The following is a 26,841-nucleotide window of genomic DNA, read 5'->3' on the forward strand; positions in this document are numbered from 1 at the left end:
ATAGGGACAAATTTACAGTATCTTATGAAATTTGAACAACACACCACTCTTCCGGGGAAAGGGTCAGAAAAAGGGAAGTAGGGGCTTTTTTTTTTTTTTTACAGTAGTAGGGACGGGCCGGGAGAGAAGATCAAGTTCAAGTTTTTGATTGGAGCCTCTTAAAGAAGAAGTTACAGGTCTGTGAGAGCCAGAAATCTTGCTTTTTTGTAGGTGACCAAATACTTATTTTTCCCACCGTAATTTACAAATAAATTCTTTAAAAATCATTACAATGTGATTTCCTGGATTTTTTTTTTTCATTTTCGTCTCTCATAGTTGAAGTGTACCTATGATGAAAATTACAGGCCTCTCATCTTTTTAAGTGGGAGAACTTGCACAATTGGTGGCTGACCTTTTTGCCCCACTGTGTTTGTATAGGTGGGGGCAGGATGACAATAAGCCTTACAGTCATTTGCACACACGAGAGTCTGAAACTTCAGTTCTATCAAGATTCTATCAGTTGTTGCCCCCATTTAGTCTGAATACGTTCTTTAGCTTGCAACATAATCCTTGTAATAATATGGAATTGTTTTCAATTCTTGAGAAATAACTCTTCAGTGCCGGTGGCAGCACGGTTGGTGCCCTCCGTACGTTAACTCCCCTCTTCATTTCCATGGAATCAGGAGGTGTCACACCTTAGCTCACATATAAAAGGGGCAGTAGTGACATAGGAGTTTCACAGGAGCCAACCCAACTGAACGTCTTCACATCTACAACAGGTGTTTCACAGGAGTCAACCCAACAGAACATCTTCACATCTACAACAGGTACGGGTGATTGGAATATTCCAATACTTATTTCCAAAACAGACTTTCTTTACTGTAATACTTTTTAGAGGATGACAAACATTCTTTTATTTAATGTCATTAGCAAATTATTTAAATAATGTCAGATTCATGGAAACGGTCAAAGGAGTTGTATCCAGTCTATTAATTGAAGAACTTACTGACATTTTTGACAGTTCATTCTATCCAATAGACTGTTAATTTCAAGGAGATTACAGTAACTTGCATCAATCACAATTCAATTAAGCAATAAGGTACTCGAGGCAGTACATTATCGTCAATAATGTAGCTACGGGTTCCAGGGTGTTGTAACGCAAACCCCGGAACCCGTACATTTTGTAAGGGATAACTCCGCGGAAGCAACCGTCCGTTCACGCCTCCAATTTGAAATATTCGATGCGCAGTAATATGGAATGTTAAAGAATGTTATGAGGACAACCTGTGAGGTTATGCTGGATTTTACAACGGCATGGAATGCGATATAGACAATCACAATCAAGGATGGGAACAACCAGTTTTAGAAATAAAAATAAAACATTACTGCAAATTTCTAACAATTGTTTTCCAGAAAGACTATGTTTTCGTACTCGGTGACCGTGTTTAGTGGCAAGCAGCTGGATTCTGGAACATCGGACCATGTCTACATCAAGCTGGTGGGGATGAAGGGAGAGAGTCGTTGGGAGTTGATTCCGAGTGAAGGACTCCAAACAGAAAAGGTGAGGAAAGGGCTCGACCTGGACAGTTGTACCTGTTAAAATGTCCTTTATGTGTATATATATATCATATAACATTTTAACAAACATGTTCTCATTCCCCCACTTTTTCTCACATTCTCTTTTTGTCTCTCTCACTCTCTCTCTCTCTCTCTCTCTCTCTCTCTCTCTCTCTCTCTCTCTCTCTCTCTCTCTCTCTCCACTCTTCAGTCTTGTACATTCACTATTGAATGCCCCACCTCCCTGGGTGAGCTGGTGGTGGTGGAACTGGACAAGCCAGCTCTGGTTGGTCCTGATGACTGGTTCTGTGCCAAGGTCATAGTGGTGACCCCAGACAAGAACACGGCACATTTCCCCGTCTACAGGTGGATCTCAGACAAAAAGGTCCACTACTTCAGAGATGGGAAAGGTCAGCTCGCTACACACACATACACACACACTCCAAACACACATTATAAACATGACTAGAGGAACTGGAGGTAAGAATATGAATGACGCAGGGTCGGATTGGCCGTCTGGAGAGTCAGGAGATTTTCTGAACGGCCGGTCAAAGTAACGGCCGCAGCACAATGCTAAAAAAGAAGAAAGGATATATATACAATTTGTTATATAAAAACCTATATAATAGTTTAATCGGCCGTGTTAACTTTGAGTTTTACTGGAGTGAGTTTGGTAAAAACTAGAACAGTACATTTGTGCATCGGTTTTACAGACCGTGATTGGTCAATACATCCTCGTCTTCTGAGTTTAGAGTTGGAGCGGTAGTAAGTCGAGTAAATCGGAGCTAATCAACAGCCTACAAAGTTTGGAAGGTTTATTACGTACTTGTTTCTTCTCCAAAGTAATGAAGAGGAAGCAAAAAGGAGAAAAGGGTGGCGCAGAAAAAATCTGAGAAAATAAATATCGAGCACTCAAAGCTCCCTGCATTTATATATTCTTAATTTAATTCAGAAACTATAAACACTAATACATATTTATGCTCAACGTTGTTTTATTGGCCTTATATGAAAAAAAGTCCTATGTGGATCAAATGCAATTGTCTTAATTTTTCTGGTCTGCATTTGAAATCAGCCATAGGTGATGCTGGGAATGAGGAGACTGAGAAAGAGATGGAGACAGCTGTGACGGTGGTCCCATGGTCCAGTGCAGACACCATAGGCACCGATACCATGGGTGCTTCGGAGCTCCAACACCTATGGGAAACCCACGTGAACCAGTCTGCCAGTAGGCTACATTCATTTCAAATTAAACATCTCAGTTGGTGCTAAGTGGAGCGTCTGTCATGTTGTGATTGCTTATGTCGCTGTCAGTCCCCTGCTCCATGTCCTTTTTTTTTTTTTAAAGGGCGTGCGCTCTTGACCAACCATGGCGGAAAACATAAATCGGAGCCGCTGGAAGAAATTATACCAGGTGCAGCAATGATACTGTGCACAATAGAGTATAAGTTAACACTAATACATCTTATGTTGATAACAGCCATCACTAGCTGATAGCACTGCATCGTCATTTATTATTATATAGTGGATGGTGGACAGTCCCACTCTGGTATGAGGATAAATAAATGTCTAAGAAAATAAAGGAACATTTTTTTTTCTTCTTTGTACAGCTAAAAGAGCGTTTGATGACATCAATCCTCTGGTCGTGTCCAGCACCCAGATGTTCAGGTAAGGAGCCCAGGATGACAGGTGAGGTCATAGGGGTCAGGGGTCAGGGACTACAGGTGAGGTCATAGGGGTCAGGGACTACAGGTGAGGTCATAGGGGTCATGGACTACAGGTGAGGTCATAGGGGTCAGGGGTCAGGGACTACAGGTGAGGTCATAGGGGTCATGGACTACAGGTGAGGTCATAGGGGTCATGGACTACAGGTGAGGTCATAAGGGTCAGGGACTACAGGTGAGGTCATAGGGGTCAGGGACTACAGGTGAGGTCATAGGGGTCAGGGACTACAGGTGAGGTTATAGGGGTCAGGGACTACAGGGAAGGTCATAGGGGTCAGGGGTTGTATTTCACAAACTAAATTAACCTGTATCAATTGTAATTCTAATAATAAGATATTTTTCTAATACTTTAGTTTTTACAGAAAGCCCAAGCTGTCTTACTGGGTGACCGTGTTTACGGGTGACTTGTTGTTCTCTGGCACATCCAATCCTGTTTACATCAAGCTGGTGGGGACGGATGGAGAGAGCGAGCGTCTGAGGGCCAGTCCTTTGTATGGATTATTTACAGAAGAGGTAAAGTGGGGGTCCGACCTGGATAGAAGTCACACTCATAATTTTACTTGTGTTGGGTAGTTTTTGCTCAATTATAAAACTTCATCTGATATGGAATCCAACTAAACTGGATTTTAAAATAAGGACTGTGACCTGGTTCTGTCTGATTAGGGATGAAATTGTGTGTGTGTGTAACTGTGCTAACAGGAGTACAACAGTTGTGTAGGTTATAGGGTATGACTCATGTCTTATTGTGACATTTTTATTATCGACCTTAGTATAATTCAAATATTATTACATTATTAATTAACTATAAGAACTCCATGTCTGCTTTTTTCTTCTGTTTATTATCGTAGTATACTTGCAGGTTACAATAGCCTTGTTCTGTGTATTCATATGGATACCAGTGTATCTGACATGACGATAAACTAACTAACTAACTTGTTTTTCCAGTATGTGAAGTCATTCTTTGTTTGAAAGTTGTCATTCTTTTCTTTTTTTTACTAATTTTCTCTTTCCTTTTCTCTTCTTTCCCAGTATACATTCCCTATTGAATGCCCCACCTCCCTGAGTGACCTGGTGGTGGTGGAACTGGACAAGCAAGTTCTGTCTCTAACACCTTCTGACGACTGGTACTGTGCCAAAGTCAAAGTGGTGACCCCAGAGAAAGACATGGCACATTTCCCCGTCTACAGGTGGATCTCAGACAAAAAGGTCCACTACTTCAGAGAGGGCAAAGGTCAGATGGTTAACCACACACTCAGTCACACACATTACAGACGTGACTGGAGGAACTGGAGGTTAACTAAAATATTTTCTTTTTTGTACAGCTAAAAAAGTGTCTGATGACATCCATCATTTTGCCAAGCACTGTAGGGAGAAGGAGCTTCAGGAAAGAGCACAGGACTACAGGTGAGGTCATCAGGGGTCAGGGACTACAGGTGAGGTCATAGGTGTCAAGGTACAGAGTTTAGAGGTTGAGGGGTCATGAGGGGTCATTCACATAATTGCATACATACAGACATGAATTGAATATGACTGATGTCAAAGAATGTCGTAACATTTCATTCTGTGCTGTTCTTCAGATGGGCTTTGTATAAAAAAGGTTTACCTGACTGCATGAAATCTGAGGGGCCCTCGTCTCTGCCCCTAGAGGTCAAATTCTCCTCCACCAAGATGATAGAGTTCTACTCTACAGCTTTCCTAGAGTAAGTTTCACTACGTGTGTGTGTGTGGTTTGTTTTGTGTTTTGTCTCAATCCACAAAACTAGAATATTTACCAGAATAGAAAACAGAATTTTCACCAAAATAGCTTCTTCAACTTATTGGGTCAAAGTTTTACATAATTCCTCACTGAACCTGAATTGATTTCTGTTATGAAATATGGGCCTGAAAATGTCTGTTGGTACAATACTTCAGCCAGGCTAAGCTGTTCTTCGAGGGTCTGATAAACCTGGAGGAACCCTGGAAGAGCATCGATGACATCCGCAATGCTTTCAGTGGTCATACCACACCCATATCAGGTGAGGCTGGGACACTGTGTCAGCTCACTGGGTAAGAGCCTAATTCCTGGTTTCAAATCCGACTGAGGTCATTGCCTGCATGTTTTCTCTCCTCTCTCTCCCTGCTTTTCTGTCTCTTTCCATCTGTCCTATCATTAAATAAAGGGGACATCATTTGCAGGGAGCAGGATAATAAGTAACTCATACTATTCCAAGGAAGCAGGGTACAGTCTAAAGAACATGTGTTCTGGTGAAGTCAAGCAAATCAATCATTTTTTTACTTAATAAATGAAAGACGTCTGCTTGATTTTTACAACATGTGAGCATGAAGAGCTAATTCATGGCACAGTAACTAACTACAGTGTCAGAGGAAAGTAGCTTTTAGCTCCACTAACATGGAATGACCTACATGTACAGAACTATCACAGGCCTGAGTCATTAATATTCCTACATAAACACACCCAATCTATTTCACCACAGCCATTTAAATCAAATCAAAATCAAATCAAATCAAATGTATTTGTATGGCCCTTTTTACACGCAAGCATGTCACAGAGGGCTTCACATACGCCCATAAAACTGCCCCTCAACCAGCCTAAACCCTCAAGGAAGACAAGGAAAAACTCCCAGAAAAACTCCCAATGGGAGAAAAAATGGAAGAAACCTTGGGAGGAGCAATTCAGAGAGGGATCCCCTCCTCCAGAGACGGTTGGTAGGAGAGAGGAGCAGAACACAAGCTAAACATAGTCGTACAGTGTCAATGGGTTTTGAAACACCAAAACCCATTGTTCGCCTTTATAGACGTTGGATGGGACCGGGAAACTCGCTGTTGGCCGTCATGGAGACTGGATTCCGGGTGACGACCTGGTCCAACGTTGGCAGACCGACGACCAAGCAGGTCCTGACAGCTCCAACCCCCAACACCACAGGGAATGTGTGGGGGGGGGACAGAGAGAGGAGAGCAGGGATTAGAGAATGGCAGGAGCAGCTAACAGTTACAGTCGTGATACAATGAGATCCCCACCGGTCAAGTGTGGACTAGTGCAGCAATTTAACAGAGCTAAAAAGGGTATTTGATGCAGCCCCACACACCAAAACAGCGACAGCCCCCCTCGGTTGGAACATGAAATCTGTTCCAGGGGAAAGAACTCTAAAATAGGTTATACTTATACGAATAAGGATGAAAACAACCATTTAAATAATCAAATGTAGTTTAGTTTTATTAAATATTCTTTAAATTTCATGTTCTGTACCCATCAGACTACATCCAGGAACACTGGAAAGACGACACTTTATTTGGCTACCAGTTCCTGAACGGAATCAACCCCACAATCATCCAACGGTGCTTGAAGCTGCCAGAGAATTTCCCCGTCACCGACGACATGGTCAGGGCCTCCCTGCACGGAGCGAGTAGCCTAACTGACGAAATCAAGGTACTGTACGTCCTATCTGAGGGTTATGTAGCACAAAATAAGCTTTTGACGAGAAACTCCCCAAAAAATTGAGATTCTGTTCATTCAGCAAGTCCCCTCTCTCCAACAGAAGGGGAACATCTACCTGGTGGACTACAAACAGTTGGATGGAGTGACCGCTAACGTGATCAACGGGAAACAGCAGTACCTTACGGCTCCTCTCGTTCTACTCCAGAAGACCCCAGACCACAAACTGATACCCATCGCCATCCAGGTAATCTGATAATACCTGAAGTTCCAGGCGTCAGATGAAACAATTGTAATAGTCCCATCATGTTGGGAACTATGTTTTTTTACTGACTGTGTCTATGTGAGTATATATCTTCCTATGGAAAAAAAGACACTTTTTCTTTGTGCCTGACCTCTAGTCTCTCCTCTCCACAGTTTGTGCCTGACCTCTTGTCTCTCCTCTCCACAGTTTGTGCCTGACCTCTTGTCTCTCCTCTCCACAGTTTGTGCCTGACCTCTTGTCTCTCCTCTCCAGTTTGTGCCTGACCTCTTGTCTCTCCTCTCCACAGTTTGTGCCTGACATCTTGTCTCTCCTCTCCACAGTTTGTGCCTGACCTCTTGTCTCTCCTCTCCACAGTTTGTGCCTGACCTCTTGTCTCTCCTCTCCACAGTTTGTGCCTGACCTCTTGTCTCTCCTCTCCACAGTTGAAGCAGAAGCCAGGAGAGGACAACCCCATCTTCTTCCCCACCGACTCAGAGTATGACTGGCTGATGGCTAAGATCTTCATGAGGAGCGCACACTTTAATGAGCACGAGCTGAACGTCACCTGCTGCGTACCCACCTCCTCTGCGAGGTGTTCGCTGTGGCCTTGCTGCGCAACTTTCCCATGGTGCACCCCCTCTACAAGGTCAGCAGGTTGTGTTGTGATAATTGTTACATGAAACATTACTACCAATAACAGGTTGGTTTGTAAGGCTTTGTTTGCTATATCAAAAGGCAGAATGTGAACATCATTAATCTCCACCAGTTTTAATATTTATTAAATGATTTGTCCTGTTTCAGCTACTAGTTCCCCATACCCGCTACACCCTTCAAATCAACGCCCTGGCCAGATCTAAGCTGATATCAGAAAACGGATTTTTCAATCAGGTAGGAACATTGTACTGTTACTATACACAATGCAACAAACTTAGACATATTTACATTTACATTTACATTTATTCATTTAGCAGACGCTTTTATCCAAAGCGACTTCCAAGAGAGAACTTTACAAAGTGCATAGGTCACTGATAATAACAACAAGATAGCCCCACAGCATTGCGGGTAGTCAAAAACAAGAAGTACATATTGTGAACAACCAAAAAATAGTGCTAAAGGGAAGAAACCATAAGAGCATGTAGTACAAGCAACAAGTTAAAATTACACAACATTAATCTCTAAGTGCAGGTGTACCTGTAGGAAAGCAATAAAAATAGGATTAACTAAAATAGAATACAACAGTTTAAATCAGCTACCACTAACCAACAAGAGCAACAGTCTAAGCAAGAGTCATTGTGATCCTTGAGGAAACTAGCGTTGGGTTCAGCAAATTCCTAAGTACCATTGTACTCCCGGAACAAGTGTGTCTTGAGCCTTCTCTTGAAGGTGGAGAGACAGTCCGTGTCTCTGATGGAGGTGGGGAGTTGATTCCACCACTGGGGTGCCAGGCAGGAGAAGAGCTTGTGCTGGGACCGGGCGGTCTTGAGAGGTGGGACCACCAGGCGGTTGTCTGAAGAAGACCGTAGGTGGCGGGTGGGGGTGTAAGGCTGCAGGAGAGACTTGATGTAGTCGGGCGCAGTCCCGTTCACTGCTCGGAAGGTCAGTACCAGGGTCTTGAATCTGATGCGGGCCGTTATGGGTAGCCAGTGGAGGGAGATGAGGAGAGGGGTAACGTGGGAGCGTCTGGGTAGATTGTAGACCAGGCGGGCCGCTGCGTTCTGAATCCTCTGAAGAGGGCGGGTTGCGCATGATGGGAGACCGGCGAGCAGTGAGTTGCAGTAGTCCAACTTGGAGAGGACAAGTGCTTGGACAAGCAGCTGGGTGGAGTGCTCAGACAAGTATCTCCTGATCTTCCGGATGTTGTAGAGGGTGAATCTACACGACCGGGAGACCGCAGCAATGTGGGCCGTGAGGGAGAGCTCGTCATCCATGGTAACCCCAAGGTTCCTGGCAGAGGATGAGGGGGTCACCGTCGCAGATCCCAGGGTGATTGAGAGGTCATGGTAGGTGGAGGGTTTGGCCGGGATGATGAGAAGTTCCGTTTTGGCAAGGTTCAGCTGGAGGTGGTGCTCAGTCATCCAGGCGGAGATGTCTGCGAGGCAGGCCTCAATCCTAGCTGAGATCCCCGGATCGGTCGGAGGGAACGACAGGTACAGCTGCGTGTCGTCAGCGTAGCAGTGGTAGGAGAAGCCATGGGAGGTGATGATTGGTCCAAGTGAGGTGGTGTACAGAGAGAAGAGGAGGGGACCAAGGACGGAGCCCTGTGGGACACCAGTGGAGAGCTGGCAACATATTCCAATTATGTGGAAAAAAGGTTAGATATGTATGAAACTAAATCTATTTCTTCTAATTTTCGGTCTAGTATTCAGCGTCGGGTGGAGAGGGAATGTTCACCATCCTGCGGAGAGCGGTGTCCTCTCTGACCTATAGCTCCCTCTGTCTGCCGGAGGACATCGCTGCACGACATATGGAATCCATCCCCAACTTCTACTACAGAGATGACGGGCTCAGACTGTGGGATGTGATCCACAGGTGTGTATGTTGCTGTGGGATGTGATCCACAGGTGCGTATGCTGCAGTGGGATGTGATCCACTGGTGTGTATGTTGCTGTGGGATGTGATCCACAGGTGTGTATGTTGCTGTAGGATATGATCCACAGGAACAACTGTTAACATTTACAAACAGCAGATGAGAGGTGCATTCAGACCTTGGCTTTACGTGTTTTGTGCTTGTGAGTAGGTTTGTCCAGGGAGTGATCGGTCACTACTACAAGTCAGACTTTGACGTCCAGCAGGACTCTGAGCTGCAGAACTGGATCAAGGATATCTTCATCCATGGATTCCTGTCCAGGGCCAGCTCAGGTAACACAGTTCAGAGCACCATAGTTAAAGACAGGGTAGGAAAGTTTTGTGAACTAGGGGTTTGAAGGATTCAAACACAAATATCCCACCACTTCCCTATAAAGCCACTCCCCCAAAACACATGAACGCCTGTATACTGTCGGAGGGTAGGTAGACAGACAAGTAGCCGGTCCAATCATTGAGTTTGGCGCAAATGCCTTCCAATCATTAAGTTTGATAAAAACTAAATGATTGGTTGTGTTTATTTCAGTCATGTGATACCCACAGATATCAGATTTTTTTTTTTACCCTGCCTCAATGTATATTTATTAGGGCTGTCAAGCGATTTAAATATTTAATCGCGATTAATCGCATTATTTCACATGACTAATTGCGATTAATCGTAATTAATTGCAAACTATTTAATCTGTTAAAATGTTACCCCAATAAATGATTTAAAAAACAAAACATTAAAATGCTGTATTTCAAAACTTCAAATAGGCCTAACTGGATGATCATGTCCATATAAGAAGTTCAGATGGAACACAACTTACATTGTGAGGGAGTTTTATTCACTCACAAACTATACTGCTAATAAACATCTACAAAATTTGACTTCTGGAAAATAAAATACATTCAAGACATGTTGTCTCATAGCCTACTACGATATCCTGCTCAAACATACTTCAGGTACTTAAGCAACCACAGATTAACCTTAATATTGAACAAAACAGTTTCTATTTTGTTGAACTCAGGCAGCTCGATCGCTTCTTTTGCGAGTGTTGTCTGCCAATTGTTACAGGAGCAAACGCTGCAGCTGCTAGTGCTAATGCTGCTGCTGCTAGCTGTGTGCTTTGTTTGCATCCGATAGTTTAGGCTGGAAGTACTCCGGTGATAACTAAACTCAGCCTGACAATCAGTACACACAGCCTTAGTTTTGTAAACCGAGCCGTCTCGCAACTTCTTGAAATGGAACTTCCCATCTAAAAGCCCTCTCCATCATTCAGCTACCGTTGGCAGTCGAAGTCATGTGACGACAGGCGATTCCCATCATAGTCATAATAAAGAAACTCTTTCTTATGTCTATGATTCCCAGGGTCAAAAAGAAACCTGCGTTAACGGCACTATTTTTTTTGTAGCGTTAAAGTGAGATTGCGTTAACGCGTTATTAACGCGTTAACTTTGACAGCCCTAATATTTATATATTGTTATGGTCTTGAAACACACAGTGTTATGTTGCAACCTTTGCTAATTTACGTGTCACTCACATGGATCATAGCATTGAATTATTCTCTTTATAGTCACATATACTTTTCTGTTATAATTTTTTTGTATTTATGTTTTTGTCTCCTTCAGGCTCTATAACATCCAATGAAAGCGTTTTTTGCCTTTCTTCTCATGTCTCCTCCCTTTCCAGGAATCCCTGAATCTTTCGAGACTTTGGGGGAACTCGTCAAGTTTGTCACCATGGTGATCTTTACAGGCTCCGCCCAGCACTCTGCTGTCAACACTGGACAGGTAGGATTCTATGTAAAACTCCAAGTGAAGTTTGAACTGAAGATTGAATGCAATTCCAAACTGTCACTACCAGTCAGTTCTTCCTCTGTAGTATTTAACATCAACCTGGTAATAAAAATGAGCTGTTTCCCCTTTTTGAAGTTCGACTATGGCGGTTGGCCGCTCAACTCCCCGGTCTCCCTGCAACTACCTCCTCCCACCACTAAGGGGCAGAGTTCTGAGAGCACCATGCTGCAGACTTTGCCAGACGTCAACGTCACGGCGAATGGCGTGGCCACTCTGTGGCTACTCAGCGAGGAGTCCAGTGACTTTGTAAGTTCAACAAAGACTCCACCAGTCCCTGTCAGGTGAACTGACACCGGTCTTGTGAGACAGATGATTATCCATAACTGACATATTCTTCACGTCCTGGCCAGGTCCGTCTTGGTAAATACCCAGATGAGCACTTCAGTGAGGACGCCCCCTGCAGGCTGATAAAGAGATTCCAAGCAGAGCTGAAGGCCTTCAGTGAATCTGTCAAGACCAGGAACTCCAGTCTGAAGGTTCCCTACAAATACACATACCTGGATCCTGAGCAGATGGAGAACAGTGTGGCCCTTTAGACAGCAGACAGGCACCTCATCCTGCATCAGCATCTGGTACCTGCTCTGGGTTTAGATGTGATTAGAATGGTAATAGCTTGTTGGTTGTGACAGAATACAATATGCTTCTATTGTTGAATATGATTTATACATGAATAAAAACCAAATGCTGATATTTTCATCCAAATAAAATTTAAATGAGAACATCATAAAATGTGTGCTTTGCAATGTTTAAAACAGAACAGAGTCCGAAACCAGAGATGGAAAAAGAACACACATCCTTCACTCGAGTAGAAGTACAGATACTCATGTTTATAAAGACTGGGCTTTGACACTTAAGTAAAAAGTAGCCATTGCTATTACTTGTTTTAGTGTCACGCTGGTAACTGGACCTCACATCATGTTAATACATTAATACAAAAAGACACTATAGACACGCAGTGCCTTCGCCAGGAACGGCCATGGGTGATCAGGAATGTCTCTTCTCAGTCATGTCGACATCGCTAACTCCCTCTGTCTCATCCATAACGTTAGACATTCTTCTTGTTGCCGTCTGCCTCACTCCATTAGTAGACTAGCTAACGTTTGTTGTGTGTGATAGCCAAGAATTGGAAAAGGGCGCACAGTGACAATAAAGAATATTGATCTTGCAACCAAATACAGATTAAAACTAAAGAAACGAGCCCGGTTTGAAAATGTTAGAAGAAGAAAGTACAGATATAGTACAGAAAATATAGCTGCAATTAGCAATGAAAGGGCCAAGCAGCATTCGATATGGAAATTCAGTAGCTAAAGAAGCAATGCCAAACTCTTTTTTTAAATCACATTATACTTTTTGGCAACGTGGTGGCGCTACACCGAAACTTTTGAATACCTTCATAGCGGTGCGCAAAAAACGTATAACGAGTTTTGTAACGATAAGCCCATGCGTTCGGAAAATATGTCATTTTGAGACAAAGTTTGAAATTGCCGACGTCCAAAATGGCCGACGTGGGAAATCATATTATTTTACGACTTGGCGTGCCGCAAAGCATCATAAGAGTCCGATCTTGTGATTTGGGGTCAAACCGTTCAGAACTTATGATGCAAGAAAATCGACGCACTGGCTAGTTGGAGCAGCGTTATATCTACAAAGCACAATAAATCCAAGTCTTCTTGAGTATAAAACCCCTGAGAATGAAACGTCATTATGATTATACTGTAAGACAGCTACTGTGGGTAGCTGGCTTTGCTAAACAGATAAACCGGCATAACAACATGCTTGATGACTGCGGCGGGATTCGATCCTACAACCTTGCGTTTCAAAGGAGCCTGTCTTATCCCAAACAGCTATTCTCACTGCTGGGACACTCATGTTCGGTTACTGTATTAAGAAAGTAGGCCGTAACAACAACCTGTTTCCAAACAAGACCGGTCAAATTCCATGTTAATGATGGATATAATAATAATAATATAATTGGGTGAAGAGCAAAAACCACACGTGTTCAAATATGTATCAGTTCATTTATTTCTATTTACATAGTTAGCTGAGTATATCAGAATTTGGTGAAGTCGTCCATGCATACAGTACAACTTGAATTTCCTGCTGATCCGACCCTTCATGAGAACATCATACAACGTGTGCTTTGCAATGTTAAAAACCACTAAAACTTTCTAGTCATTTTTCATTGAAGGTTCATTTACTGGACTGTAAAAATTTCACAACATTTCTGATTTCAAATCGATGGACAGTAGCCTATTGATGTCAAATTGAACAAAAATATATATTGAAAAACAAAAAAAATGAATAGTGGATTTGCATCTCCAATTATTAATACTTAAGTCTGAATGACATATAAACCACACAGCTTAATATGAGCATAAGTATTTCAAAATTATGTACACACAACTACATTTACAATAATACACTTTGTGAGAGCCAAGATAGCAGATGTTGTCATTTGTATGATAAACCGGTATAATGAAACAAACTTACACATACAGTACAATATAAAGTAACTGTCTTTAATGTGGAAAAATCTACAATCGCTTCAACAAGTCAGTCACAGAAACATGAGTCCAGTGCCAAATGCAATATTTTATCTTGCTTTTTATATATCTATGTTAGCATATTAACCAGATTAAATCTGATATCTAATGTTCTGTAGATACGTTTAAAAAATATTACACATAGCACCTTTAAAAGAAAACAAATATGCAATAATGTGCTTAGTGGGGACTGTACGAGGACTAAGAAATAAGTCGTTTTACTTAATTTGTATGTATCTTTTTTTGGCATGTACAGTGTGTGTACCACACTGAAAAGGAAGTACCATGATGGTACCTCCCCACTATTCTACCAATTCTGTCAATCTCGTCTAGGTATCCATAACTAGACTCTTTGATGGCTAGCACAAAAACAAAATCCCAAAATATATGATAAGAAACATCAAAAGAAGGCAAGGAGTACTCCGCCCTCCTCCCCTTCCCTCCTCCTTCCTCCCCCTCCCTTCCTTCTCCCCCTCTCTCCTCCTTCCCTTACCTTCCCTCCCCCCCCTCCTTCCTTACCCTCCCTTCCTCCCTCCCTCCCTCCCTCCTCCCCCTCCCTCTCATCCACATTCAGTAAAAAGGAGTGAGGTCATGGACGGCTGTGGCCCTGGGTTAGCTGTTCTTGCAGGGCAGAGTTTCCACGGTTACCAGGGCTGGTTATTTGTGCGAGGACAAGCTGGGTGATGAAAGAGACGAGGACATGTTAGGGACGGAGGGTGGGGGAGGGTGGGTGGTTGGATGTCTGGGTGGGTGGGTGTTTGAGGGGTTGGGTGGCTTGGAGAGAGGGTGAGGGTCAAGGGTAGGTAGGGGCAAGGGTAGGTGGGGGGCAGGGTGACTGGGGGGGCAGGTGGGGGGCAGGGTGTCTGGGGGGGGCAGGTGGGGGGCAGGGTGTCTGGGGGGCAGGGTGTCTGAGGGGGCAGGGTGTCTGGGGGGGCGGGGTGTCTGGGGGGGGCAGGGTGTCTGGGGGGGCGGGGTGTCTGGGGGGGGCAGGGTGTCTGGGGGGGGCCAGGGGTAGGTCGGGGGCTTGGTGTCTTGGGGGGCAGTGTGGGGTTAGTGTCAGTGTCTCCTCAGATTGTGCTCCTCAGTGCAGGAGCCTTTCGTCAGCGTGACGTCATCTACTGCCATCTCTCCACTCCTGCCCCGCCCACGCTCCCCCTTCAGGATGACCTGGGAACAGCAACACACGCTCTGTTAGTCAGTCAGGCATACGTTCATACAGCACATTTGTAAAGCAGCAAGTGTCAACCAAAGTGCTGTACAGCAGAACCAAATGTAGGAAATACGTTTATAGCACACAACCTCACAGGAAGACACCGCATGCTCTCACACATGCACACACACACACTCTCTCTCACTCAAACACACACACTCTCACTCACTCAAACACACACACTCTCACTCACTCAAACCCACATACTCTCACTCACTCAAACCCACATACTCTCTCTCACTCAAACACACACACTCTCTCTCACACACACATGCGCACGCACACATTCTCTCTCTCTCTCTCTCTCTCTCTCTCTCTCTCTCTCTCTCTCTCCTCTCTCTCTCACCTCACACACACACAAACACTCTCTCTCTCTCTCTCTCTTTTCCTCTCTCTCTCTCTCTCTCTCTCTCTCTCTCTCTCTCTCTTCACCTTACACACACACCTTTCACACACAAACTCTCTCTCTCCTACTCTCTCTCTCTCTCTCTCTCTCTCTCTCTCTCTCTCTCTCTCTCTCTCTCTCTCTCTCTCTCCTCTCTCTCTCTCTCTCTCTCCTCTCTCTCTCTCTCTCTCTCTCTCTCTCTCTCTCTCTCTCTCTCTCTCTCTCCTCTCTCTCTCTCCTCTCTCTCTCTCACACCACCCAGCTGTACTCACGCTCTCCAGGCCCGCTCCCCAGAGGGTGATCTGGGTGTGTCTCCAGCCGCTGCCCCCGGTCCGGCCCCCACACGGCTGGGCTGTACCTCTTCCCCTTCTTCACAAACACCTGCAGCACCCCCACATGGTGGGCCCGCCATCTTGTTCCTGAACGACAGACACAGGTTGCCGTCGTTCCAGGGCGCCGCCAGGGGCAGGACCCAGCCGAGCGCCACGCCCACTCCGCCTCTTCTCCCCCGCCTCCGGGATGGTCAGGTACACGCCCGCCTGCGGAGGGGAGAGAGGAAGTGACATCACACACCATGTGATCAGGTATAGCAGGAAGTTGATTGTGTGGTTTTGGTCTCCCGGTATTACGATTTATTTTATTGATTGTTTTCATTTCTGAACTTATGAGTGTGTGTGTCTGGTACCATGTGTGTGTGGTACTGTGTGTGTCGGTACTGTGTGTGTGTGTGGTACCAGAGGGGTCGTCTGTGGTCTCCCAGTGCAGGTCTCCGTCTCTGTCTCGTATCCAGCCACACAGACCGTCGTCGAAGGAGCAGCTCAGGAAGCCCGCCGCTGCAGAGAAGAACACCTCAGACACAGGGCCACAACATGCTGAGGGCCACAACATGCTGAGGGGCCACAACATGCTGAGGAACACCTCAGACACAGGGCCACAACATGCTGAGGAACACCTCAGACACAGGGCCACAACATGCTGAGGGCCACAACATGCTGAGGGCCAACTCCATTGCCAGCAACATGCTTAACACTAACCAGTGTGTGTGTTGAACAGAGAAGGTGTGTGTGATAGAGAACTGTCGGTCTGTGTAATAGAGAAATGTGCTTGTTTGTGTAATGGAGGGGAGGAGGAGGGAGGAGAGAAGGAGGGAGGAAAGAAGGAGGGAGGAGAGGAGGAAGGTTGGAAAGTAGAAAAGTGTGAAGGCAGAAGCGAGGAAGGTAGGAGATTAAGTGTCCAGTTCTCCAGAGGACAGTCTGACAGAGCAGAGGGTGATGAAGATAGAACGACCTGATTTCAACCTCTTGCTTTGATTTGTCTCACTAAAGACAAGCTTTCCTGCCTGCACGTGCGTATGTGTGTTTGAGCACGCATGTGTGTGTAGGTATGTGTGTTTGAGTTTGTGTGCGTGTAGATATGTGTGTGTGTTTTCTGCCTGTCTTTGCCTGTATTTGTTTGCATGTTCATTTGGACTGGATAAATCATTCCTCACAACACGAGCTGTAATAAAACACATTACTGTCTTGACAGAGACTAATCTAATACGAACAATCGTTTCCATCTGAGCTGAGATTGATCTTCAGCACCAGCGCTGGCTGGATGCTTGCAGAAACGCCCGTCTGCGTTAATACATGCATCGCTGTACAAATTGGATTGTGGATATAACTCTCATTCCTCATTTTCGCTGCGTGAAATGGGGGTTTGTGAAAATCACTTTGCGGCTCAGCCTCTAAGCCAATGAAAACCGCTGGAGACAAAACGACCAGCCAATGAAGGGCCTCCAAAGTAAAATCATCAGGAAGTTTAAACTGTGTACAATCAATTCATCTCCATAACCGTCTTGGTACGTTCAGGCACGAACGCTGATTCCTAATTTAAACCTTAAACTAGAACAGATCTAATAAGCCTGATGAATGTTCCAGCAGGAACGTCTCATGTTTGGTCAGTATATCGTTTATGACAGCTCATTCTACACTGGTGCAGACAACTGCAGAGCTACAGTTCAGATCAATTTATTCGTCTTCTGAGCCAGATGCAGTTTTTCTCCCCCGAAGTCATGGACTTTGGGCGTGTTTTTGGTATTCAATCGCCCATCAGTTATTTAACTCAATCGGCATGTGGAAAGGGAGAACGAGAAAGCGGGAAAAAAGGAAAATAGTCTGAAGACGAGCTCCGAGTCCGGGGACCGTTTAAATGAGACGGACAGATTTCATCTGTCACTTCCTCGTTGACGGCCAATCACATCACACCTGGGCTCCTGTCATATCTCTCCAATGCTTCACAGCAGTGCAGAAATTGAGTGTCAGTTTAATCTCGGCCAGTGAATGTAACTCGTCCATCATCGTTCAAGCTCTCCTCGCTCTCTCTCTCTGTCATCCCTCTCTCTCTTTCTCTCTCTCTCTTTCTCCTCACCCCCCCACTTCCCCATTCGCCCTCACTCTCTCCCACACACTTTCTCTCCCACCCCCACTCTCTCTCTCTCTCTCTCTCATCCCCCTGTCTCTCTCACTCTCTCTGTCATGCTCCCCCTTCCACCCTTTTTCACCTCCCTTCTCTTTCCCTCTCTCAAACACCTTTCCTCTCTTCCTCTGTCTCCCTCCCTCTATCTCTCATCAGTCTTCCTCTCCTCCCTCACTCTTCCCAACGACCCCCCCTCCCCCATCTCTTCCCGTCCTCCATCTAACACCCCCATCTCCTACCTTCCTCTCTCCCTGCATTTCACCCCCCTTCCTCCCCTCTCTTATCCGGCCTATTCCTCATGCCCTCTCTCTAACATCCCTCCCTCCTACCCCCCTTCCCTCCCCCCTCCTCTAGGGAGGAGATGAGTCGCGGTGCTCATGTTGGGAGACGGATGGCTTCATCCCTCACCTGCGTCATCGTTCGCCTCGGCAGCCGTGTTGCCCAGCTCCACGTCCAGGTCGATCCCCACCACGCCGTTGTAACCGTGGAGACGAGGGACTGGAGAGAGGGGGGAGAGAGAGAGAGAGGAGATAGAGGAGAGAGGAAAGGGAGGAGAGAGAGAGAATGGAGAGAGAGGAGAGAAAGTGGAGAGAGAGGAAAGGGAGGAGAGAGAGAGTGGAGAGAGAGGAGGCAGAAAGGAAGTACTGTCAGGATCTTCATTAACCTGTCAGCAGATGTTCACACCTTGACTTCAACTACTTGGTGCATATCTGTTCTTTCAGTGTGTATGTGTGTGTGTGTATTTCAGATCTGAAAGGGACTAGATGCGTTCACACAGACAGACAGACACAGACTACTGGAATAGCCCAGCCCATGTGGTGAGGCTGCGGTTACACTCCCCCCGAAATACTGTACATACCCCTACCACCCCCCCTCCTCAAAGGTCAAGGGTCAACTAGCCAGGGAGCAGCTTGGGGTATCCAGAGTGTCTACCTTCTGGTTAGGGGATCTTTGGGTGGTTCCTCTACACCAAGGCCGTTTCTATGGAAACGCCACTAATTGTAAACTTTAGTGTGTATTGTTTTCCATATAAAAACGTACATGCAGTGGCCAGAAGTCACAAGTTTGCCAACAACGACAATCAAACAGATGTAATTCTCCCAAGATGTCTTAGACTCTCCGTAAATACACTGACGTGCAAAACATCACCCCCCAACCCGAACATGGAGCCCTTCCAGTCCCCTCAGTTCACCTCTGGACTGGGCCATACCATCTGGCATACCACCGGGTGGGGGGATGTTGACACAGGACTGCCCCGGTCAGACACCAGGAACCTGCAGCAATGCTAAACATTTAGGTCATGGGGGGCAGTGTGTGTGTGTTGTGTGTGTTGTGTGTGCGTGTTTGTGTGTGTGTAAAACAGACTTTTAACAGACCTGGAATTAGCTGAGATTTCCTGTCAACCTCAGGTGTCTGTAACTCGCCTCGTCCAGCAGAGCGACAAACTAACCTCCCCTCTCAGACAAGCTAACCTCCCCTCTCAGACACGCTAACCTCCCCTCTCAGACACGCTAACCTCCCCTCTCAGACACGCTAACCTCCCCTCTCAGACACGCTAACCTCCCCTCTCAGACACGCTAACCTCCCCTCTCAGACACGCTAACCTCCCCTCTCAGACGCCCTAACCTCCCCTCTCAGACACGCTAACCTCTCCTCTCAGACGCGCTAACCTCCCCTCTCAGACACGCTAACCTCCCCTCTCAGACACACAGTGACAAATAGCCCTCATTCGTCCAGCTTATCTCTCAGTGAAAGTCGTAGAAAGTCACCCTGTCTTGGATAACAGCCACAGGTTGACGTTTAAGTACACAATTTGCGTTTGCTAATTGTGCCATTAGCAATGTCAAACAGTCTTTTTTTTTGGTGGGCATTTACATGGCAGATTTCCAAGGTACACAGTCAAGCTGGTTTACACAGCAAGAAGCAATTTTTTACGTTTAGCGTGTGGAATCATAGTAGTCTAGACAACCAGACTTTATGTGTCTCGTTACTGGCCGCGTATCCTGTTACCTTAAAGAGTAAGACACTGTGTCTCAAGTATTTCATTTGAGGAATCAATCTGGTTCAGTCAACAGCTGAAATGAAAACCTCCATAAATCAGACTCCCCCTCTCTTTATCTCTATGTCTCTCGCCCTCCCTCTCTCTCTCCTCTCTCTCTCTCTTGACCTCTTTCTCCCTCTCTGCCTTCCATCCTTTGACCTTGTCTTGTTCATTCCACCGCAAATATTTGGATAGTCAATAAGGACCAAACCTGCAGAGGGTTTTTGCCCTCCTCTGCCAGCGAGACAAACATGCACATTCAGGTTATTTTCTTCCTGTTGTAGAAGAAACCCATCAGGCTTCAGGAGCCTACGAGTGACTGCAGTAACCCACGGAATGGACCCCCCCCCCCCCCCCCCCCCCCCCCCCACATACACACACACGCACCAGGGGCGTAGCCACGGGTAGGTCTGGGTAGGCACAGGCCTACCCAATTTGTTCTGAGGCCTACCCAAAAACGAAAATATCTCCGAAAGATTTTCCATCACATAAAAAAAAAGAAAAGATGCCTATCCATATTTTTCTAGGTCTCCCAAAAATATTATTCTGGCTACGCCCCTGACACACACACACACACACACACACACACACACACACACACAGACCAAGTCTTTCAGGGGCTCTGCCATTCCAGGTGTTAATCTATACCAATTTAGCAACATTGTCACTAGATTTAGCGACTTTTTACCTTTCCCAACTAAATCTTATCTAGCGACAAATCTGCAGACTTTCCGCTACTTTCACAATCTTAGTGTAGCAGTGAATGACATCACGTTGGTCTTTTTTTAATGTTCTAGCGTTCCGAGTGTTTATAGAAGCTGCTAGATCTAGGGTTGTACTTAGATCTACAGATCTAAAGGCAACACTATTGTGGCCTGATTGAAGATCTTAAACAATCCTTGTTTAAGACCTGGATTCAAAACAAGGTGGCAGTTTCAACCAACTTCATTTAACTAATCCAAGAAAGCAGGTGCAAGAAAACCTCTGCAGGTCTTTGATCTTTGATGTCTTTGATCTCAAACTCAGGACGTATTCCTTGAGATGTGGCAGCGCTAACTTTCTCCCTCTGAAACTCACCCTAACCCTGGACTATTACCATGAGGGAGGGCGGAATGATTAACTAATAATTAAACAAAGTCAACAAGCCTAATCAAAGTGATTTTGCAAAAATAATTCTGGTCCAGCACTGCCACACTTGAGCTAAATCAGTAATTATGTGCCAGCTTCTCCTTGTATCAAACCCTAATCCGACTGAAGTATCCTCAACACTCTCAATGTTCAGAACATCTTTGACACATCTCTGATCTCACACTCCGGGATGGGAGAGTGATATTAGATTGATCTCATATTCAAGTAATGCACCCCGACATTGTAGTTATCTTTTCTTCTTGTTGTATCTTTCTTTCCAACATCTTTTTCTTCATCCCCCCTTCTGTCTCTTCTCTAATTACCAGCCATCGTCTGACAGAGAGCAGAGCAATATCACACCTCCTCACACACCCCGGGTGCCGTTTCATCTCGGCGTCCTGTCGCTAGTCTCAAGGCAGCGTCATTGCTTTTAATCAACACTCGTTGCCGAAGCGACGAGGCACTTTCATCGTTATCCGTTGAGTACAGATATCTAAAGGGCCAATGTGCCAGCACGTAAAAGGTCGAACCGAAATCCTGTTTACAGCCAGACGTTGGTCATAGATGATGCATTATTTACAAGACATTCGACCGAATGTCGATAACGCAAGAGTCGTTCATCTCGCCCAATCATTCTACCCCGAAGGTTCCTTAAATCAATGTCAGGATTCAGTTCTCTAATGCCTCAACTCGAAGACCCTGCAATGTTTCACTGTGTTTACTAAATGCTTTTTCTAGCCTCGGTTATCAGGCCTCACATCAGGGGCGATTCTAGGATCAGACCTTTAGGGGTGCTAAGCCCCCAATGAGAATGTGACATGAATACAGTGCCTTGCAAAAGTGCTAATCCCCTTCCTAATAACAGGCATGCAAACAGGTCAGGGGTAAAAAGGTGAAAAGGACACGGTGAACCCCCAACCCTCTAGGGGGGTCTGGGGGCATGCTCCACTGGAAGAAAATGTATTAAATTGGAAAGTTAAGCGCATGAATCTGGTGCACTTTGAGAGCATAATTAAGAGGCTAGATCTATGTAGAATCTGTGCTCTTGTAAACAATGTCATGTTCTTTTAACCATAAACATTTTTTTTGTATAGCATACATCATAAAAAACAATTAAACAAACAGGATTACCTGTGTTGAACTACTTTAAAAAGCTAAAGTCAATTTTTTTTATATTGTATTCAAATTGTTTCTATTAGATGATGTAATATGGTTCTGTAAACCTCTCCCCACGCTGCCTCTGATTGGCTGTGAGGTTTAGGCATTAGGAGTGACGATCAATTCCAGAGCCAGTTGTAAATTTGGGAAGCACGGGTATAATGCAATGAGGCTAAATAAATGCTTCTTCACCTAAATGGCATTACGTTTTTTCCTGCTTTTCTGTTGAAAATGGGTCAAGAGATGAGAAACATCCTCACCATGCACAGAGGTTTCACCAAGTGCGATGGAGTGTTCTGAAAACAATGCTAATATTATGTACGTTTGAAATGGGTTGAAAGTTATACATGACTCACAGACATAATATGTCATGGAGAAGTTAATGACCGTGTTCTGCAATGCTCTGGGTTCTTACTGTGTACGTCTCCCCTCTGCTTGGTGACCTCCTTCTGGATGCTGTTGTCCACGGGCGTGGCCTGGGGGCGGGGCAGGGGCGGGGGTCTGGTGGGGGGCGGGGGCGCCCTGTGGGTGGGGGGGGGTGTTGGGGTCAGCGGGGGCCACCTGGGGGGCACGTAAGGCTTGAGGGTGGGTCTCTTCGTGGGGACTGCCGGTTTCCGTGGAGACGGGGTTATCCTCTTCGGGGGTGGGGTTATCCTCTTCGGGGGCGGGGTTATCTTCTTCGGGGGCGGGGTTATCTTCTTCGGGGGCGGGGTTGGGGGGGTTGTCGTGGGCGTGGTCGTGGCGATTCTCCTGGTAGTGACCGCCGTCCGGACTGTGGTGGTGGTCCTTTTGCGGTCGGAATCTGGGATGTGGTTGTGGTGGTTGGGTGGGGGCTGGCCTGGTCTGGGGGGGTCGATCACTACCTTGGGGATTGCTGGAACAACAACAGACAAATGAAACAGACAGAGTGAGAAACACACTCAGGGGATGAAAACACTTTTTCAAACGTTGGCACAAGGCACAGAAATAGACCTTGTATCTGTGTGACCTTTCCCGCTTCAAGAGCATCCTTTTATTCACAACGGATGCACTTGAGGACTTAAGGGTGTGCTCTGGTTTTCAGATTAAATTCATTTTAATACTCTTTTGATTGGACATTGTTCTGCTCATATGAAGTCAGGGAGAAAGGGAGAGTCTTGTGGAAGGTTGGAGAAGGTCTTGATAAACGTATTAATATTCATCAAGAGGGTCGTCTTTCAGGATGGCTTTAGATGATCTCAGCATCAAATGCATCAATAATAGCCTTTAATCTTAATACACACACACAACCGAATACACCACCACACACACACAACTTGCACACATCCAAACACACACAAACACACCTGCACAAACTCACACAAGCCTCTGTTCATTTGTAAAAGCAACCTTCCTCCAGTTAACATAAACCCATCAGGTTTCACATCTCAGAGCCCTGTCGTTCTGTGTGTGTCTGCTCCAGACCCGGTTAGCTTTTCTGTCTGTGAGTCCTTGCCACAAGGCTTCATCCAGCCTCAAGGCTGCAGCTGTGAGGGTGTGGGTGTGTGTGCGTGTGTGTGTCTGTGTGTCTGTGTGTGTTTGTGTGTGTGTGTGTCCATGTACAGACTAATACTCCACCACATTTTCCTTCATGCTGATTCCTTCCTTCCAGTGTGATGTCATCAAAGCGAGACCAGGGCCATTGTTCTCTCTCAACATTCCTCAGGCTAAGGGCACAGGCAGTCAAGCAGGAGGAGGAGGGAGGGGTTGTGAGGGGGAGGGGAGATGGAGGGAGGAGAGAAGGTGGAGGATGAGGAGATTGGAAGGGAGGGAGGGGAAAAGGAGGGGCTGGGCGGTGGAGCGAGGTGTAGGAACTCAAGTCTGTTCATCCTCAGGTTCCAGGGGACTTTGATATTGGATACACAGCCAGGGTATCAGGTTGGTTAGCAGTCTGTCTCACCCTGCTGACAGGCAACAAGAGCTGGGGGCACGGACAAGCCTCTGGAGGGGGGCCTCTGGAGGGGGGACTCTGGAGGGGGGCTCTGCCAACACAGACTGTTCAACAAGTTTATCATCTGTGCTCTCCTGTCTCTCCTCCCCTCCATTCAGCTTGTGTGTGTTTAGGTTACAGCCATCGAGGGGAAATTAAGTTTCACTCTTGAGAATTTAGCTGCTGTGGTGAAAACATTTTTTTTTTTTACAGCTGCGCGTTGCCTAGCGACCAGGGGACTCACCTCACAGTGAAACCAAATACAGAGGCCCTCAGGGGCCAAACCAGGAGAGAGAGAGAGAGAGAGAGAGAGGGAGAGATAGAGAGAGAGAGAGAGAGAGAGAGAGAGAGAGAGAGAGAGAGAGAGAGAGAGAGAGAGAGAAAAGATGGATGTCTGAAATCATTAGACTCCTTTTCAAATATTTTTTGTCCGTGGTTTTTAAAAGGTAAAGAAATTATAAGATGTCAAGATAGAGCCCCCCCCAGCCCAGACGGAGGCTGATGAGGAGGTTAGACTAATCTGGAAGTGACTGACGGCTCTGACAATGACAGGAATTTCAACCCCTGCTCTTAAGGTTTCTAAACCATTCCTCACCACAACACCCCCACCAACCCCCCTCTCTCTCACATGGTGTGTACATAGGTGTGTGTGTGTGGATGCACAGAATTGCACGTGTGCAGATTGTGTTTGTGCACATAGGTGTTTGTGAGTGCATAGTGTGGGTGTGCAGTTTGTGTGTGTGTAAAGGGTGTGTGAGTATGTGCGCAGGGTGTGTGTGTGCATTGTGAGTGTGCAGTGTTTGTGTGTGTGCAGTGTGTGCACGGGTGTGTGTGCAGGGTGTTTGTGTGTGTGCAGGGTGTGTGTGTGTGTGCAGGGTGTGTGTGTGTGCAGGGTGTGTGTGTGTGTGTGGGCAGGGTGTGTGTGTGTGTGTGTGTGCAGGGTGTGTGTGTGTGCAGGGTGTGTGTGCTCACATTTGCAGTCATGGCCCAGCCCCCGGTAGCCCTCTTTACACTTGCACTTGTAGGATCCTGGAGTGTTGAAGCAGGAGGCCTGGCTGCTGCAGGGGCTGTGGTCTGCACACTCATCAACATCTGCAGGGAACGAGACAACAGGGAGGAGAGTCTGTGTGAGTGTGTGTGTGTGACAGAGAGAGACACAGAGAGAGAGAGAGACAGAGAGAGAGGGAGAGAGAACGACAGCGAGAACGAGAGAGAGAGACAGAGAGAGAGACAGAGAGACAGACAGAGAGAGATAGAGAGACAGAGAGAGATAGAGAGAGAGACAGAGAGAGATAGACAGAGAGACAAAGAGAGAGAGAGAGATCGAGAGACAGACTGATGGATGGATAGATGGATCTATGGATGAATGAAAGAAAGACCTGTGGAGAACGTCCCCTACTAACAAAGCATGTCCCTCGTAAAATACAGCCCTGCCTCTCCTGCCTCTCCTGCCTCTCCTGCCTCTCCTGCTGTCCCCCAGCGAGGAGAGAGGAACAGAGACCTCTCTGACTGCCTCTCTCTAGAATAACTGTCCTTTAGTAACCTTCCAGTCCTACATAAGAACCCAAGCATCCGATCGCTGCTTGAAATCAGATCTATGGACGAAAATAAATGCTTTTTAAGACGTTTAATCCTGCCAATACTAGCTTTGTCTTTCTTCCAGTTCTGAAAACAGAGAGGGGTTTTTCTGTAGGTAGAAACTGTTCTCTACACAAGCTTCTGATCAAGGCAACCATGTGATCTTTTTGATGAACATAAACAAACATCTCACAAAAGGTTAAACTCTAATTCAAAGGATTGTAACATTTCAAAGTGGGTGTTTTATCATCCTGTGTGTTTTACCTGTTCTTTCTCCCTCTATCCCTCTTACTCTTTCTCTCTTTCTTCCATTTTTTTCCCCTAGTGAGTTTTTCTGGGAGTTTTTCCTTGTCTTCTTTGAGGGTTGAGGTTGGTTAAGTGGAAATTGTATGGGCGTATGTGAAGCCCTCTGTGACATTTCTTGTAAAAAGAGCTATCCAAATACATTTAGATTTGATTCTCTGTATGCGTGTTCCTCTCCTCTCTCTCCATAACTCTCTCCTCCACAACGTCAAAACAGCACCTGCGCTTCCTTCTGCTGACACCACGACCCCGCCACAACATCCCAGCCCCGCCCAGACCCAGACCGGACGGAAGGTCAAAGGGCACTGGGCGGGGGTGTGAAGGAGGTCGTCACCTATGCACTGGTATTTCCCGTTGATGTACTGCAGGTCGAAGCCGTCGTGACACTTGCAGATGTAGCTCCCGAACGTGTTGAGGCACTTCCTGAAGCGGGGGCACACCGCCAGCCCGGCCGCACACTCGTCCACATCTGGAATGGACAATAAAGTTGGTTGAAACATCATTTGAATTTCACAGACTGGGAGGGGGACAGCCCGGATAACCTTGCCGGAATAAATAGAAGTCTGGAATGAACTAAGACTTTCGATGGTAAACCTGTGGGAATGACTCAAGGTAACCAGAAAAAACAAGAACAGTAGTTTCTTAATAATGTCTTTTATTTATGTAACAATTGAATCATTCACATATTTTCATAATTGACAGAGAACCCATGTCTCTCTCTCTCCTCAACCTCT

At 45.9% G+C, this 26,841-nt stretch overlaps 2 protein-coding genes across 2 annotated transcripts; one reads left to right on the plus strand and one right to left on the minus strand.

Annotated features, from left to right (window-relative positions):
- Positions 1-728: 728 nt before the first annotated feature.
- On the plus strand, positions 729-12,079 carry LOC124484295 (polyunsaturated fatty acid lipoxygenase ALOX15B-like). Its single transcript, XM_047045164.1, is given in 21 exon segments — positions 729-806; positions 1,393-1,540; positions 1,748-1,946; positions 2,609-2,761; positions 2,882-2,947; positions 3,144-3,201; positions 3,611-3,770; positions 4,287-4,488; positions 4,580-4,661; positions 4,835-4,957; positions 5,169-5,272; positions 6,512-6,684; positions 6,794-6,937; positions 7,378-7,492; positions 7,495-7,580; positions 7,736-7,822; positions 9,294-9,463; positions 9,672-9,793; positions 11,190-11,290; positions 11,432-11,602; positions 11,707-12,079. Coding segments are annotated over 20 exon segments (2,643 nt in total). The 5' UTR covers positions 729-806; positions 1,393-1,399; the 3' UTR covers positions 11,893-12,079.
- Positions 12,080-14,871: 2,792 nt separating this feature from the next.
- npnta (nephronectin a) lies at positions 14,872-26,625 on the minus strand. Its single transcript, XM_047045790.1, is given in 10 exon segments — positions 14,872-15,066; positions 15,767-15,832; positions 15,834-15,896; positions 15,898-15,966; positions 15,968-16,031; positions 16,228-16,327; positions 18,360-18,449; positions 22,694-23,152; positions 25,199-25,318; positions 26,442-26,625. Coding segments are annotated over 10 exon segments (1,311 nt in total). The 5' UTR covers positions 26,611-26,625; the 3' UTR covers positions 14,872-14,955.
- Between the last annotated feature and the right edge of the window lie 216 nt (positions 26,626-26,841).

Source organism: Hypomesus transpacificus, chromosome 22 (genome assembly GCF_021917145.1).
Source record: "Hypomesus transpacificus isolate Combined female chromosome 22, fHypTra1, whole genome shotgun sequence".
NCBI lineage: Eukaryota > Metazoa > Chordata > Actinopteri > Osmeriformes > Osmeridae > Hypomesus > Hypomesus transpacificus.